This window comes from Triticum urartu, chromosome 2A (assembly GCF_056163025.1).
Source record: "Triticum urartu cultivar PI428250 chromosome 2A, HENAU_Tu73, whole genome shotgun sequence".
NCBI classification, from domain to species: domain Eukaryota; kingdom Viridiplantae; phylum Streptophyta; class Magnoliopsida; order Poales; family Poaceae; genus Triticum; species Triticum urartu.
This window is the reverse complement of record NC_141874.1, coordinates 5149693-5167115: the sequence shown is the minus strand read 5'-3', so window position 1 is coordinate 5167115 and position 17423 is coordinate 5149693. Positions and strand designations below refer to the sequence as shown.

General features: G+C 46.0%; 2 protein-coding genes across 6 annotated transcripts; both read left to right on the top strand.

The window, feature by feature from the left end:
• The first annotated feature begins 8458 nt into the window (after positions 1–8458).
• LOC125531146 (protein NRT1/ PTR FAMILY 8.5) lies at positions 8459–11363 on the top strand. Of its 5 annotated transcripts, none has more exons than XM_048695556.2 (6): positions 8459–8601; positions 8702–8796; positions 8916–9040; positions 9431–9648; positions 9810–10339; positions 10426–11363. In XM_048695556.2, exons 2-6 carry the CDS (start codon positions 8747–8749, stop codon positions 11207–11209), a joined length of 1707 nt encoding a protein of 568 aa, XP_048551513.2. In that variant the 5' UTR covers positions 8459–8601; positions 8702–8746; the 3' UTR covers positions 11210–11363. The 5 variants fall into 5 exon arrangements, with proteins under 5 accessions (XP_048551513.2, XP_048551511.2, XP_048551514.2 ...); XM_048695554.2 differs by having other exon boundaries at positions 8542–8601; positions 8935–9040; XM_048695555.2 differs by lacking the exon at positions 8459–8601 and having other exon boundaries at positions 8613–8796.
• Positions 11364–14538: 3175 nt separating this feature from the next.
• Positions 14539–17341, top strand: LOC125535009 (protein NRT1/ PTR FAMILY 8.5). The gene is made up of 5 exons (XM_048698068.2): positions 14539–14862; positions 15388–15490; positions 15586–15803; positions 15931–16460; positions 16539–17341. The coding sequence occupies exons 1-5, from the start codon at positions 14800–14802 to the stop codon at positions 17338–17340; spliced, it is 1716 nt and encodes a 571-aa protein (XP_048554025.2). The 5' UTR covers positions 14539–14799; the 3' UTR covers position 17341.
• The last annotated feature ends 82 nt before the right edge of the window (positions 17342–17423 follow it).

Sequence of the window (17423 nt, the reverse complement as noted above, 5' to 3'; positions counted from 1 at the left end):
CTGGCGCTCTCCCTCGCCGGGGCTCCCGGGGCTCACGGGGTCGCTGTGGCGGACGACCTCCTCCCCTGCGCCGCCTCCCTCCTCCCTAATCCGATCCAGGGCGCCGCCATGATGCAGCACCACCACCAGCTGGACCAGTGGCTCGCCGGCGGCGGCGTTGGCGGCGTGCTCCGGCCGACCAAGTCCGCGCCCTGCTCCCCTGTCAAGCCGGCGGCGGTGTCCATGCTGCAGACGCACTCTGACTCCTTCCACGTCGCCCACAATGTCCCCGTCGGCGACATCCCCTACGTCCGCGTCAAGCGCGTCCAGGTGCGTCCTTGTATAGGAGCTTTTTCCTGTCTGCGATTTGAATTTGCTGATGGTCGGGGCTGACGGTGGTGGTTCTGCTGTGATGGATGGCAGCTTGTGGACAAGGACCCGGAGAAGGCGATTGCGCTGTTCTGGGGCGCCATCAACGCCGGCAACCGCGTGGACACCGCGCTCAAAGACATGGCCATCGTGATGAAGCAGTAGAACCGCGCCGAGGAGGCCAGCGAGGCCATCAAGTCACTCTGCGTCCGCTGCTCCGACCAGGCGCAGGAGTCGCTCGACAAGCTGCAGGCCTCGGTCCCTCCCTCCCTCCTCGGCGGCTCCAGGAACCCTAGATGGCCATGGTGAGACTGCAGGAGGTCAGACCCCTCCTCTCATTCTCTTCTTCTTCTTCTTATTCTTCTTCTTCCTCTTCTTCTTCTTCTTCTATCTCTGGTTTTTTCCTCTCTGCATCTCATCTGATGTAGGCGTGTGTGCGTTCGGTCATGTGCAGGCACTGTCCTCCCATCTCATCTCCCTTGGTGGTGAAGGAAGGAGGCCCTGGAGACGGAAGCTGCTGCCCTCCCATCTCATCTCCCTCCTTGCGCGGTGAAGGAAGGAGGCCATGGAGAGAGAAGCTGCTGGGGATGCCGATGCCGATGCTGATTCAAGAGGAGGGCCATGGAAGGTCCTCTCCTTTCCTCTATCTTGTTCGCTTGAGTCCTATTTCCGTCTTCTCCATTCAAACATGTTCTTCCCGATTCAGAAATCTACAGTGTACTAATATGTCGTTTATGCAGCTGAAGAAGATGTGCAAGGAGGGCGCATATTGGGGTAACCAAGTAAAAGCGTATTACTCTGTTGTTTTATTTGGCTGATATAAATGCATTGGCGTCAAACACTCATCCATTTCTTCTTATGTTCGCTGACACATTTCGATGCTTCTTCTGTTAATCTGCAGGTGCTGTTGCTGGAGTGTATGTAGGCATGGAGTATGGAGTGGAAAGGGTCCGCGGAGAGTATGACTGGGTAATGATGCTCTAAAAATGGATCTTCCACGCTTCTTGCACTTACCTGAACCTTAGGTGAAGGAATATCTATCTGCATGACTGCCTCTGCCCATTTGACAATGGAGATCCTTTATTTAGTTTGACTAAGATTCTTTGCTAATGAGTGTACGAGAAGAATCAATCTGATTCATTGCATCTTATAAATCATGATGCTGGTTTTTACTTCTGTCTCCACACCCTGTTGTAAGATTATTGTTTGAGTTAAGTTCACCGAACAATACTGGATTATTGTTTGGTTACTTATGCTTATTGTGTATCACATTGAAAAAGAAAATGCACAATGAGCTTACCTTTGTATATCAGGAATTTTTTTCATCGGTTACCCTTCCTTTCGCTGTAGTTTATTTTCGTACAGAAACCAATCTTGGTGTTCTTCCTATTTGCATTTGATTATGTTTTTAAAATTCCCTAGCAGAACTATATATAACAATGTGGGTATGTGTTTTCTTCTTTCAGTGTCTATAGTGCATTTGCATGATGTTGAATTATGTGCTACAGAATATACATTAGCTTCTATGTGCTAATTAAACCTGATCAGTATGTATACTTCTTTGATGTTGTATAATATTGGTGTCAAAGGAGTTAATTTATACCGGATATGATCTACTGGAACAATTTTTTTGCTGTTCAAACGTTTAAATTCTGGTTCTTTGTTTCAAACATCTAAATGATGTTTAATTTGTCCTTCTATGCTTAAATGATAAAAATGTTGCATTTATAGGATTGTAAACGTGATGTGGTTGGAGTAGTATTTACTTGCTGCTGATAGTAACTACTTGTATCCACTGATTTCTATGCCTCATTTTGCTTGTTTTACTTTATTTATGCACACAGACTGCCTACAAGTTAATATGCTTTTAGATTTGCCTTTATTTTGCTCCTTCCCGTATTGTTTGATAACTTGCAGATGTTGTACTTCATTCGTGTTTCGTCGTGGGCTCCAAGAAGTGAAGAAGCATTGAGTTCTAGCTCATTGGTGCTAGTTATACTCTGATAGATAGTTATATTTTGATATTTAGTTGTGTTCTTGGTGGCTATAAACCTGATGTGAAGTATGTTCGATTATAAACGTGGTGTATGTTTGATTGTAAGGTGCCAAATTTGGTTGTTGAAGCATTACTTCTGTTTTCAGTCAGTTCTGATTTGAATATTTGTTTTTATTTACTGGAAAATCAAAATTTGAAGAACATGACTCTGACCATTGGGACCCACTCAAACCCATCTGACTATTGTGATATGTCTTAAAAAAAGAAATGTAACTGTTGAGCCAAAAAGGCCATGGCCCAAAAACGAAAGGCCCAATTGTTGGGTCAGGCCAATGTAGAAATCAAAACTATTAGAAAAAATAACCCATGTAGCTAGAAAAAAAATACAGTAAAAGGCCGAATTGTTGGGCTAGGCCCATGTAGAAAATCGAATTGGACCGGGCCGAATCTTGTGCCACATCAGATTGCCACGCTGGATGCCTACGTGGCCTGGGGAGGTTGCTAGTGACCAAAACGCCATAGTAGATGTATTTTGGTCATAAACGTTTGCGACCATTTCAGAAGAAAGGTCGCTATAGTCAGTTTACGACGGCCAGCTTTTGACCTTATGTTTTTGGTCACAAAAAGGTCACAAATGGAAATTTGTGACCATTCAGTGACCAATAGTGGTGGTCACAAGTTGACATATTTCTTTTAGTGATTAGTCAAAAATTCAATCATGTCTTTCTTCTCTCTTTTTCATCAAGGCTTAGCAGACACCGAACGCTTAAACCGTGCCCACATTGTCCTCCTCCCCAAGAAGGACGCGCCAACCACGCTTGACGCCTTTAGGCCTATCTCACTGCAAAACTGACCAATCAAAGCTGTCGCTGAAGTTATCACTTCTCGCCTAAAGCCGCACATCCCTCTGCTAGTTCATGGCAACCAGACTGGCTTCATCTCTAGAAGAAACATCGCCGAAAATTTTGTTTTTCTGCCGATCTTATTAGCTCTTGCCACTCACGTAAAAAACCAACGATGGTCTTTAAGCTGGACTTCAGGAAGGCTTTCGACTCAGTGGCATGGCCCGCCCTCGACAAAATCCTGGCAATTCGTGGATTCTCTCCAATCTTCCGCAGCTGGACCCAAAATCTTCTCCACACAGGCACAACGGCCATTCTTATGAACGGGATTCCGGGCAAATGGATTCAATGCAAAAATGGGTTGAGACAAGGGGACCCGGCTTCTCCCTACCTCTTCCTCATCGTCGCTGACCTTCTTCAACAGCTCATCCTCCAGAACTCTGATCCTACTCTCCACCACCCCATTTTCTCCCAACTGCCTCCCACTGTCCTCCAATACGCCGATGACACGCTCATCGTTGCAGCCGCCTCTCCTGCCGCCGCCTCAACCCTTAAAGTAATCCTAAACAGTTTCGCACACGCCTCGGGCCTCGCCATCAACTTCTCTAGAACCACCTTAGCCACCCTACACACAGACAAAGCCATGACTGCTTCCATCGCACTCGCCATGGGGTGCTCATGCGCTTCCTTCCCGCAAACCTACCTCGGTCTTCCTCTCGCCCTGACCAAACCTCTCACCAATGTTTTCAACCCTCTGGTAGAACGAACTAGGAAACTACCTACTGGCTGGCGTGCCAAACTTCTCGATAAAGGTGATCGGCTCATCCTCATTTCTGCGATGCTAGATTCAATCCTCACCTATTTTATGTCTGTGTTTTGCATCCCAAAGAAAATAATCAAAACACTGACTCTCTAGAAGGAGTTTTTTTGGGCAGGAGAAGATGCTTGCTCAGGTGCTCAATGTCTTATTGCATGGAAAAATGTCTGTTTACCAAAAAAATCGGTGGTCCAGGGCTCAAAAACTTACATGTTCAAAACAACTGCCTCCTTATGAAATTTGCAGCCAAAGCACTCTCCACTGCACAAACACCCTGGCTTGAGTGGCTTGATCTTCAACACCCTAACGCTCTAGTGGTCTCTTCCCCGCAAACCTCTTTTCTGGCTAGACACTTGGCTGGTCTCACAACCCCTTGCCATCGCCTTCCCCCACCTATTTTCACACTCCACCTTAGAGCTGGTTAAAGTGGCTAACATTTTGCGTTTCAGTATTTAAGCTAACCTCCGTAATCGCCTCTCCCTCACGGCAGAACAAGAGCTTGTGTCGCTTGTGGCTATTTTGCAGGATTTCATGCCATCGGCAGGGGAAGATCAACGGTTCCTATGACATGGCATTACCTTCTCCACCAAGCACGCATACGGTGCCCTCATGGCTTGGCCAGATAACGATCTCATTGCTCCTTTCATATGGAATGCCAAGGTTCCTCGGAAGCTCAAAGTATTCACCTGGCTACTCTTCAAAGATCGTCTCAACACTAGAGTCAACCTTGCACGCAAGCATATAATCGATTCAGATATATGCCCTCGGTGTGCTAGGCTACCCGAAGACTCCAACCACCTCTTCATCACGTGCCCTCTTGCCAACAAAATTTGGCGACGACTTGGGCTCCTGCCACCAACCAGTGAAATCACAGACTTATGGGACGTCACTGCTCCTCCTCACCTCCCGACCACAGCATGGCCTTCGGTACTCTTGGCTTTACTAGGGATGATTTGGGCAGCACGTAATGACATGGTATTTCGTTTGGTCGATCAAAGCTCTGTAATAACCCTAAGGAACCTTATTTCTGCTTTGGATCTCTGGTCTCATCGTCTTGTGCATACACAAGACAAGGAGGACGCCTTCTTATGGCGTTCCTACCTCTCTTCACATTGCACCGTGCCTATGTAATTCTGTACTCACTGTCACGGCAGTCCTTTGAGCAATATATTCAGGTGGGGGAACTCCCCCCCCCCCCCCCCCCATTCTCAAAAAAAATCCAGCTGTGTGAAAAAACTGGCAAGACAGCCCAGAAATAGGACATCGTTGCCGAGGCTCCAGCCATCCCTCACCACCCACTCCACCTCGCCACTGCTAGGCTCTTTCTGAAGTGCACGCGTCGTTACCCGGAGAACGTGCGGCGGGTCACCATAACTGTAATGAATCTGATTTTTTTTCACCTGGACCGATGTCCACAAAAGCTCACCATGTGACTCAAATATGTAGGTCAGTAGGTGCATTCATGAAAATAATTTGTATCCACATCTTTGTAGACGACGCGGCGCTAATTGTCCATCACCATTTTTGTCTTATCTCGTAAGGGAGGTAGGCTGGTGACGGCCCCGGTACGAATATCGATGAGCCTCCGCCCGGGATGGACGGAGAAGAACCATGCGGCCATGCCATCCACGCTAGCAACCTAGTTCCTAGTATTGGTAGGTGGTGCCCCCGATGGCGCGAGGATGACGTGGTCCTGGCCACGGCGGCACGTTGGCGTCTCCACGGAGCAATGGGAGTTGATGATGGAGTGCACCATCTGGCCGTTGTTGCATCACTTGAGAACCCATGGCAGACACGAGCAGGGGCGGGTCGCCACTAGGGCGAGCAGCGCCGCCACGTCGTACAACAACCTGCAGACGGGAAAGTATTAGGTAATACGTTGCAAAAAATTATGAAAAAAGATCATGGATTATTCATGACATATGTGAAGACATCCCCTAAAAAATTCAAATCCAAATTCGAAATATACACCGAGAAACAAAAAAGACTAATCTTTCATGAATAGTGTCAAAAAAAGACAAAAGCAAACATGACACTATTCCCGCCTGAATTTGTCATTTTTGTTTCTCCGTGTGTATTTCGAATTTTGACCTGAATTTTTAGGGGTTGTCGACATATGTGCTGTGAACATTTATGATTTCTTTTCAGAATTTTTTGAAATGCTTAAATTTGAGATTTTAAGTTCGTATATTTTCCCCTGTAGACGGCATCGAAGCAGGTGACATCCTTGGCGTGCTGCAGGCGACCGGAAAATTCCGAGTTCTAACAGTAATTAATAGATTATTGAGAGTGGTTCTTCTACACCCACTCTTGGTGCACCCACGCAAGAAAACATATCAAAACATTTCGAAAAAATCTGAAACTTCGTGGAAATGATCATCAACAAATGTTATGGTGGCTTGAAAATTTTGGTGGCCAAATAACATTCGAGGAGCTCTCTACAAATAAGACAAAATCACTGAAAATTAGTCAAAACGTACGTGCACTGTTTGAGCAGATTTTGCAATTTTGTCTTTTTTGTAGAGCGCTTCTCGAATGTTATTTGACCACCAAATTTTGCAAGCCCTCATAACATTTGTTGATCATCATTTCCACGAAGTTTCATATTTTTTCGAAATGTTTTGATATGTTTTCTTGCGTGGGTGCACCGTGCACCGAAAGTGGATGCAGCCACTACTTTGCATAGATTATATTATGCATGTAGTTGTCTCCAACACTAAATCTGTTGCCAAGAAATTGTTCAAACAAGTTCCATTTTGCTTCTTCTACCTATACTAACGTACATCAACCCACAATAAACTTAAACATGTCTGCTAATGGATGTTGAATTTTGTATGCCAAGGTACATCCGTCGTATCTCAGTTTCTCCAGCATACATTATAATAGGCAGTACCTTTGCTTCTTATCATGAATAGTAGTGTGGAAAACAAACATAATCATGCCCACTATTGTTCTGTTCACACCACCTCGAGTTCTTAGTGGGAGTTAATCGGTTTAGTTCCATAAACTTGCGTGTGTGTAAGGACTTGTATGCTTGCACCATCTTTCTAGCTTCAAGCTGCATGCATAACATGTGTTCTGTGCCCTAAATTACTTCTGTTTAACTACTATAACACTTTTTCTCATGAATCTACTACCTCAGTCCGGATTTATTAGGCCCCCTAGTATTTTGAGTCAGACTTTGGCCATTCATATGACTAATAAAATATAAAAAATATGCTACAAAAAGTACATTGTTAGATTTGTATTTGAAAGAACTTTCGACGATATAATTTGTGTTAAATATAGTTTATATGTTATTAGTTAATTTTTTTGGTCAAACTTTAGCCAAAAAAGGGGCCTAATAAATCCGGACAGAGGGAGTACAATCTAACCTTCAAGATAGGAGGGAGGGGCAATGCACGCCTTCATTTCCTGGTGTCCCTTAATGTTTGTTACAACGTCCGTGTCATCAGCTCAAGTGCTGCCTATGGGCATCTCCAACGCTGATCCGCAAATTTCTTCGGTATATGTCTATTTTTATATCTGGACGTGATCCGCAGACATGATACGGGAGGGGGTTATTTAATGTTAATTACAAAGTATTCGGCTGAGAGGAGAAAAAAAAGGTGGGAACCATGCATGTGGTGGGATATTTATGATTTAGTATCCCGTTTGAAAGAGAGAGAAGAGGGGACCATGCATATGTGGTTGGGAGGAGAGAGAGAAGAGAGGGCCATGCATGTGAATGGTCAGTTGCATGTTCGGACTCCGGTAAAACCCCCCACATTTGTCTTCAAAATACCGGAATTGAAACGTCCGGACAACTTCACAGATTGATACAGGTCCCATTGAATTACAAAAGTGAACAAATATGTCCAGCCGGATATATACCGGTGTTTTACATGTCTTCCTTGGAGATGCCCTAACGATGCTTTAGCTGCCTCTATTAAAGTTTTATTTCTTGTTACAAAATACATGGCGTTTTTATGCAGCTTCGGTTTTTGAGACGCGAGTTTGACCTTTTTATGTAAAAAAAATATATTGAAAATTGTCACAGGCCCCATGGTATTGATGCCGACAGATTTATAGATTCCTCCAATACTGAAAGCGACGTCCACTCCGACTGAAAGAGACACACCATCTGCTTCTTTTGGTTCTGCAATGGCTCTCATACAACTCCAATTTTCAAGAACACATAATTGAAAAAAAAAACACATGCATGAATGCATGCATTTTTTTTATTACTCCTAATTGAAATATGTCATGCTTCATAAAGTGCTAACATAAAGATCAGTACTCTGGCCATCTTCTCTTTATATATATATATATATATATATATATATATATATATATATATATATATATATATATATATATATATATGCTGAAAATCATCGCGGGCCCCATCTGATGGATTGGTGGCGACAGATTTGTAGATTCCGCCTACAGCGAAGACGATGTCCATCGATCGAAGAAAATTGAAAGAAAGAGACACCCCATCTGCTTCTGTCGTCGATTGATTCTTCAGTGCCGCTCCTCCACAACCACTGATTATTATTCACCAGCTCCAGTTCGGGTCCATCCTCCACCGCTCATCTTCCTGCTGCAGCCTGCAGGTTCTCTCCCTCCCTTTCATGTAGTGAATCAACATCTCTTCTCAGCAGCGGAAGAACAGAAGAAGAGAAGTGTTCTTTGCTCATCTTCCTCCTCTTGCAGTTGCAGAAGAACAGAAGTGGCCAGCCATGGAAGCAGCAGCAGGAGATGAGGAGAGGCCCTTGCTCCATCATCACCCTCCTCCTGGCCTCTATCAGGTAAGTACATAGAAAACAATACACATATAGCAGTTGTTCACTAGCGATTCTGCACAAACAAGTATAGTTCAATTTTGTACAGCACTGTGACAAATTATAGGTTAAAAAACATAGCAAAGGCTTTGCTGTATCATGCAGAATGGGGATTCAAGGTTAAATACTTGCGATGGAACCGTCGATGTTAACGGACAACCAGCTGCTAAGGCGAGCACAGGAAACTGGAGAGCCTGCTTCTTCATTTTAGGTACTACTCCTACTTCATTCTAGGTACTCCCTCCGGCCATTTTTAGTTTGCCTACAAGTTTTGTTCAAAGTCAAAGTATCTCTTCTTTGACCAAATTTATAAGAAAAAGTATCAATATCCGCAATGCCAAATCATTATTATTAGATTCATTATAAAATGTAGTTTCATGGTATATATATATATTGGGTACTGTAGACACTAATATTTTTTAATATAAATCTAGTCAAACTTTGCTAATTTTGACTTGACAAATATTTAATGAGCGGAGTAAAAAGGAAAAAATACCGTAAGGAGTACAACAACAGCAGCAACTCGCCGATTCCTCAATAAATGCAAAAGAAAATTATGCTCAACATTAACTCTCATCGTTTGACTTGCACTACATTTTAGGTATCGAATTCAGCGAGTGCTTGGCCTACTTCGCCATCTCTAAGAACTTGGTCACCTACCTCACCAGTGTGCTCCACGAAAGCAACATTGACGCGGCAAGGAATGTGTCCACTTGGATTGGCACAACATTCTTCACGCCACTTGTCGGAGCTTTCTTGGCAGACACGTATTGGGGAAGATACAAGACAATCGTGATTTTTCTCTCGATTTACACCGTCGTAAGTGGAACATATGTTGCTGATGAACATAATACATTATGTGTGCATTGTGCGTGGATCGGAGCATCGACTGATGCAGAGTCGGGGACACCACTTCCCCTTTTCTTATAGAAAATGCACGGCCATCATTCTAGAATAACTCCCATAACTTTTTTTTCTAGGGGATGCTTGTGCTGACGTTTTCGGCGATACTCCCAACGTTGATGCAATCCTCCAACCATCATGAGATCCACCGTGTCGCCGTCTACGCAGGACTCTATCTTACAGCCCTTGGCAACGGCGGCATCAAGCCCTGCACTTCCGCCTTCGGCGCGGACCAGTTTGACATGGCTGACCCAACGGAGCGCGTGAAGAAGGGATCCTTCTTCAACTGGTACTTCTTCTCGATCAACGTTGGCTCCCTTCTATCGACCACTGTGATTGTCTGGGTGCAGGATAATGTCGGTTGGGGGATCGGCTTCGCCGTACCGATGATCCTCATGAGCCTCGGTTTCGCGGTGTTTGTAACCGGTAGGAGGGTGTACAGGTACAAGACACTAGGAGAGAGCCCCATGACAAGAGTGTCCCAGGTTGTTGTTGCAGCTGCAAGGAATTGCCATATGGAGTTGCCTGATAATAGCTCAGCCTTGCATCACCTACCTTCACCGCCAATAGAGACTACCTTCAAGGTTCACCATACCACTCAGTTCAGGTTGGTAGTAGAAATGTAGAATATCCCCAAGATCAAACATGCTCATGTTGCTGATTATATCTAAAAAATTTACGTTTACTGCCCAGATTTTTGGACAAGGCTGCTATTGTGCCACCCCCGACGCCGGGGAAGAAGGACGTGGAGGCGGGTCCGTGGAGGCTATGCACGATGCCTCAGGTGGAGGAGGTGAAGATGCTGCTGCGGTTGTGCCCTGCGTGGGTGTCCATGGTGGTCTTCTTCATGATCACAGCGCAGATGTCGTCGACGCTGATTGAGCAGGGCATGGCGATGGACAACCACGTCGGGCCATTCACCGTGCCTCCAGCCTCCCTTGCAGGCTTCGACGTGGTTGCAATGCTCGTGTTGATCCCCGTGTACGACGCTGTGCTGGTGCCCTTCGCACGGCGCGCCACCGGCCTCGATCGGGGCCTCTCGCATCCGCAGCGCCTCGGTGTCGGTCTAGCGCTGTCCATGCTCGCCATGGCCTACTCAGCGTTACTTGAGAGGAACCGGCTCGCGGTGGCCGCAACCGGAGCAACAGTGAGCATCATGTGGCAGGCACCGGCGTACACAATACTGGGCGCCGGGGAGGTGTTCGCGGCCATTGGCGTGATCGAGCTCTTCTACGACCAAGCGCCCGACAGCATGAGGAGCCTGTGCACCGCACTCGCGCAGCTTGCTGTCGCAGCGGGGAACTACCTTAACTCGGCCGTGTTGGGCTCCGTCGCGTCTGCCACGGGATGGATCCCGGAGGACCTCGACGACGGCCACCTGGACTACTTCTTCTGGCTGATGGCGGTGCTCGGCGCCCTGAACCTGCTCCAATTCTTGCTCTGCTCCATTCCGGCCATGAGGCAGAGCGGCAGGTAGCCCGGTTTCGCGACAACAGTCCGTGTTCATTTGGAGTTGAGAAATTCGCGCATATAAACTCACCCCTGCCACGTCCACCAAAATGTTCATAAACTCAATGTTAGTGCAAATTAATTCGGGTCAGCTGACCCCAATGCCATTTTCTCTTGAAACCTTTCTCTTTAAAGTTTGCATTGATAAAAAAAAAACTACCTGGGATGGAGAATTTCATAAACTCAAGCACTCACACTGATATGAACAAAATCAGGAAGCGATGAAATAATAGGCGCCAAGACACGTGAAGAAGCTATGGCTCATCGGTTTATAATTTTTGAAGCGTGGAAGAATCGTATATGTCCTAAATTGCAATTCCTAGTAAATAAAAGTAGAATGCGCTACAAATCGATTTATTTAACGGTAGCGCTACGCGTCAGTCAGCTGATCCGATCACCTGGTTGATCACCCTGCGCGATATACCACTAGACAACTTGTGGCGGTTGGATCATCATGGCATGTCATTTTCTCTTGAAGGAAATATGCCCTAGAGACAATAATAAAGTTATTATTTATTTTCTTATATCATGATAAAAGTTTATTATTCATGCTAGAATTGTATTAACCGGAAACATAATACATGTGTGAATACATAGACAAACAGAGTGTCACTAGTATGCCTCTACTTGACTAGCTCGTTGATCAAAGATGGTTATGTTTCCTAGCCATAGACATGAGTTGTCATTTGATTAACGGGATCACATCATTAGGAGAATGATGTGATTGACTTGACCCATTCCGTTTAGCTTAGCACTTGATCGTTTAGTATGTTGTTATTGCTTTCTTCATGACTTATACATGTTCCTATGACTATGAGATTATGCAACTCCCGTTTACCGGAGAAACACTTTGTGTGCTACCAAACATCACAACGTAACTGGGTGGTTATAAAGGTGCTCTACAGGTGTCTCCGAAGGTGCTTGTTGAGTTGGCGTATTTCGAGATTAGGATTTGTCACTCCGATTGTCGGAGAGGTATCTCTGGGCCCACTCGGTAATGCATATCACTATAAGCCTTGCAAGCATTGTAACTAATGAGTTAGTTGCAGGATAATGTATTACGGAACGAATAAAGAGACTTGCCGGTAATGAGATTGAACTAGTTATTGAGATACCGACGATCGAATCTCGGGCAAGTAACATACCGATGACAAAGGGAACAAACGTATGTTGTCATGCGGTGACCGATAAAGATCTTCGTAGAATATGTAGGACCCAATATAAGCATCCAGGTTCCGCTATTGGTTATTGACCGGAGACGTGTCTCGGTCATGTCTACATAGTTCTCGAACCCGTAGGGTCCGCACGCTTAAAGTTTGGCGACGATCGGTATTATGAGTTTTTGTGTTATTATGTACTGAAGGTAGTTCGGAGTCCCAGATATGATCACGGACATGACGAGGAGTCTCGAAATGGTCGAGATGTAAAGATCGATATAATGGGCGACTATATTCAGACACCGAAAGTGTTCTGAGTGGTTTCGAATAAAAACCGGAGTACCGGGGGGTTACCGGAACCCCCCGCGGAGTTAATTGGGCCTCATGGGCCTCAGTGGGAGAAGAGGAGGGGCGGCCAGGGCAGCCGCGCCCCCCCTCCCCCTCTAGTCCGAATTGAACGAGGAGGGGGGCGGCGCCCCCCTTTTTCCTTCTCCCCCTCTCTCCCTTCCTTCCCTCTCCTACTCCAACAAGGAAAAGGAGGCCTACTCCCGGTGGGAGTAGGACTCCCCCTGGCGCGCCCTCCTCCTGGTCGACCGCCTCCCCCCTTGCTCCTTTATAGTCGTTTTACATTTTTCCTACATTTTTTGCAAAATATGTCCAAATTTAAGTTTTCAAAATTTCCTAACTAGTAGGTGTAGTAATATAACTACCTCTCGAAGGATTTTATTTGCTGAAGTTTTTATCATTTTCTTTTGATTTTTTCAAAACTGAAATGGCGATACACCGGGGGGTAGAGTTTGAAAATTGCCCTATAGTCCCAGTTTGTGTCTCCAACCGGGACTATAGGTCAGACCCGTTTAGCCCTTTAGTACCGGTTTGTGCCACGAACCGGTACCAAAGGTGATCATGGGGCCCCGGCCTGACGCCAGCCTGCCACCACCCCTTTAGCACCGGTTCGTGGCACGAACCGGTACTAAAGGTTCAACACGAACCGGCATTAATGCATAGCCGTTCGAACCGGCACTAATGGTGCCATTAGTACCGGGCCAAAATCGAACCGGGACTAATGTGTCTCACATTAGATCCTTTTTCTACTAGTGCTTGGAGGTTTTTTGTGTGGAAAAGCTCTAAAGAATGAAACAATTATCATCAATGTGATGCAAAAATATGTTATAGCTTGATATGAGGCTGAGGGACAGGCAAAATGGTTATGAAGACATGTACCCGGAGTTGATAATGGTTGACAACAGCGATAACTATTTTAAGTCTTTTGATCCTATGACAACGAGTCAAGTGTTGATGCCAAACACACTGACACAGAGTTATGCGCTGTAAAGGAGAAAGTCCGGAATTATGTAGGAATGCTTGAAGCATAAAAGCAACAGATAAGTGTTTGCAGATCTGCTTATTAAAGGCTTATCGCCCAGTGTGTTCGGAGAACACATAGTCGACATGGGTTTTATGGTATAGTCTAAGATTTCCGGACAATTAAAGGGCCCAAGGTTAAAGAATTTGTTTCAAAACAGAGAGGTACATTGTGGTTGTCTGATTCTATCAGCAATTGAGCTGTGACGATGAAACATGTTTTATGTATTGATCTGTTATGAAACAAGTAAAAGTATAAGGTCAAAAGTAAAAGTTGAGATCAAGGGAGAGAATGTTAGGATGATCTTCACCGTGTGGGCCCAACAACCCACCGGGCCCATAGATCCGCGCCCTGACCGGGGGCGCTCAACCCACTATGGTTGACGGGCCCCTGTCACCTGCACTATATAAAGAGGTGGGGGCCGGCGGCTCGCATCACGAGGTTCGTCGCAGCGCCGTACACCCCACCTACATCCCTATCGATCTAGGGTTAGTGCAGTGCTGATGGGAAGCACCGCACCGCTACTCTCTGCCATCACCGGTAGCCATCCACCATGGCCACTTCTATCACGTTCAACCAACAATCATCTGCAACGACAAAAAAGGGTATAAATTTGGGCTCGATTCCCATGTGGCGTTACTCCTAATAACAAAAGAAAAAACAGATGCGAGTTTGGCAGACAGATTTGTAGGTTCCTCTTAACAACCAAAAGCGATGTCCACTCAAAGTTTCAAACCGAGAGAGAGAGAGACATCCCATCTGCTTCTCTTTCTTTCTTGGTGCCTCCCACCCAACACCAACCACTACAATACGTCATCATTCACTGCCTCCATCTTCCTTCTCATCCTCCAGGCTCTCTCTCTCTCTCTCTCTCTCTCTCTCTCTCTCTTGGTGCCTCCCATCCAACACCAACCAATATTTCTGTAACAAATATGAAAGTATTCTTGATCTGGTGATTGCAGTTTGAAGGAGAAGGACTAGGAGGTTGCTTGTCCTGCCACTGCCGTTGCAGGTGCTTAAAAGCAGAAGTCAGCCATGGAAGCGGCAGGAGACGAGGAGAGGCCCTTGCTCCATCACCTACCTCCTGAACTCCATCAGGCAAGTACAAAGAAAACCGTACCATTTCTTCTCTATTGACTACCAAGTTGGGATCATTGTTGCAAGGAGAGTAAGAGTTGTGGTCCTCTAAGTCGCGCCACCAACGGCACCTAGTGTGGAGATTCAAGTAATCAAGCTTAGCGAGAGTCTGTTAGAGAAGAAAAAAATCTTGATCTATTTAGTTTCTATGTCAAAGCGCTGCTATTATTAATTGTACGTGTGTTAGTGGCAGCCTCAAGTCTGGAAGTTCGTACTAGCTAGTTGTATCTGTCTAGCTGAGTAGGTTCATGCTAACAGTGATAAAAATAGCAGTGTACAAGAGGTTTGATACTCCCTCCGATCCATGTTAATTGTCGCTGTACAACTTTATACTAAATCAACGATAGTTGATATGAATCGGAGGGAGTATAATTTTTTTCAAAAAGGGGAATACCCCGTTTTCGAAAATCATAGCAGAGGATACTTGGTGCCACCAAAAATAAGTAGATCATACTCATAGCAGAGGTCTTACTGTGCCACACGCAGGATGGGGATTCAAGATACACTAATGACGGAACAGTTGATGTTAACGGGCAACCTGCTGTTAAGGCAAGCACAGGAAACTGGAGAGCATGCTTCTTCCTCTTAGGTATACTCGCATACTGCATAACTCACAACTAAGCATTTTCTTTTCCTTTTCTGAAAGATGCACAATACTTATTCTCATTGTTTGACCTGTACTAGGTGTCCAATTCAGCGAATGCTTGGCCTTCTTCGCAATCTCAAAGAACTTGGTCACCTACCTCACCAGCGTGCTCCATGAAAGCAATATCGACGCGGCCAGAAATGTGTCCACTTGGTTTGGCACCACATTCTTTACGCCGCTTATCGGAGCTTTCTTGGCAGACACGTATTGGGGGAGGTACAAGACATTAGTGGTTTTCCTCTCAGTCTACATCATCGTAAGTGAAACATATGTTGTTGATGTGAACCAATAGACACAGAGGTCGGAGGAAGCACCGCCTTTTTTTGAAAGAAATTATGTTGTGAGCATTCATAAACAACTTCCATGTGTTTTTTTTTTGCTAGGGGATGCTTGTTCTGACGGTTTCAACGACACTCCCATGGATGATGCAATCCTCCAACCACAGTGAGATTCACCGTATCACCGTCTATGTTGGACTGTATCTTACAGCCCTTGGCAACGGTGGCATCAAGCCCTGCACCTCCCCTTTTGGCGCTGACCAGTTTGACATCACGGACACGATGGAGCGGGTGAAGAAGGGCTCATTCTTCAATTGGTTCTACTTCTTGAACACTATTGGCTCTCTTTTGTCGACCACTATGATCATCTGGGTGCAAGACAATGTTGGGTGGGGGATCGGCTTTGCGATCCCCATGATCCTCACGAGTCTTAGTTTCATGGTGTTCATCGCAAGTAGGAGGATGTACAGATACAAGTCAAAAGGAGAAAGTCCCATGACAACAGCTTCCCAGGTTGTTGTTGCAGCTGCAAGAAATCGCCATCTGAAGTTGCCTGAGGATTGCACAACCTTGCATTACCCGCCTTCATCACCATCGGAGGCTACATTCAGTGTTCAGCATACCACTCAGTTCAGGTAGGTAATAGAATATCCTAGTGAGTAAACATCATACGTTTTTAATTTTGTGTCTGAAAATATGTGTTACATGTGCAGATTTTTGGACAAGGCTGCCATTGTATCACCATCGACACAGGAGAAGAAAGGTGTGGCGACGAGCCCATGGAGGCTATGCACACTCTCTCATGTTGAAGAGGTGAAGATGCTGCTGCGTCTGTGCCCTGCATGGGCGTCTTTGCTGGTCTTCTTCATGATCACGGCACAGATGTCGTCGACGGTGATTGAGCAGGGTATGGCAATGGACAACCGCGTGGGGTCATTCGCCGTGCCACCGGCCTCCCTCGCCAGCTTCAATGTGGTTACCACACTTGTATTGATCCCCATATATGACGTCGTGCTAGTGCCCCTGGCTCGGCGCGCCACTGGCGAGGACCGAGGTCTCACACAACCGCAGCGCCTTGGCGTCGGTCTCACGTTGTCCACTCTCGCCATGGCTTACCTAGCTCTTCTCGAGAGGAACCGTCTCGCAAAGGCCGCGATCGGGGAAGCGGTGAGCATTATGTGGCAGGCACCGGCATACGCCGTGATGGGTGTTAGTGAGGTGTTTACGGTCATCGGCATGATCGAGCTCTTCTACGACCGGGCTCCGAACAACATGAGGAGCCTGTGCACCGCCTTCGGGCAGCTTGCCATCGCGGCAGGGAGCTACCTCAACTCGGCAGCGCTGGGCGTTGTCGCGTCCGCCACGATGTGGATCCCAGAGGACCTCGACAACGGACACTTGGACTACTTTTTCTGGACAATAGCGGTGCTCAGTGCCTTGAATCTGTTACAGTTTGTACTCTACTCTATGATGTACAATGATAACGTAGCTTGTCGACAACGCCATCGAAATTAGTGATGCTTCACTGTGTCGGCAAACACTCGATCAAGCTTCTTGACTATTCTTTGGGTGAAATTATTTGTACTACAGTTGCGGCA

Bases quoted from the DNA above. Each gene is read 5' to 3' on its own strand.
- LOC125531146 (XM_048695556.2), top strand. From the start codon at position 8,747: ATGAGGAGAGGCCCTTGCTCCATCATCACCCTCCTCCTGGCCTCTATC. The intron at 8,797-8,915 runs GTAAGTACATAG...AACATAGCAAAG, and splicing joins CTCCTCCTGGCCTCTATCAG to GCTTTGCTGTATCATGCAGA. The intron at 9,041-9,430 runs GTACTACTCCTA...ACTACATTTTAG, and splicing joins AGCCTGCTTCTTCATTTTAG to GTATCGAATTCAGCGAGTGC.
- LOC125535009 (XM_048698068.2), top strand. From the start codon at position 14,800: ATGGAAGCGGCAGGAGACGAGGAGAGGCCCTTGCTCCATCACCTACCT. The intron at 15,491-15,585 runs GTATACTCGCAT...GACCTGTACTAG, and splicing joins AGCATGCTTCTTCCTCTTAG to GTGTCCAATTCAGCGAATGC. The intron at 16,461-16,538 runs GTAGGTAATAGA...TTACATGTGCAG, and splicing joins CAGCATACCACTCAGTTCAG to ATTTTTGGACAAGGCTGCCA.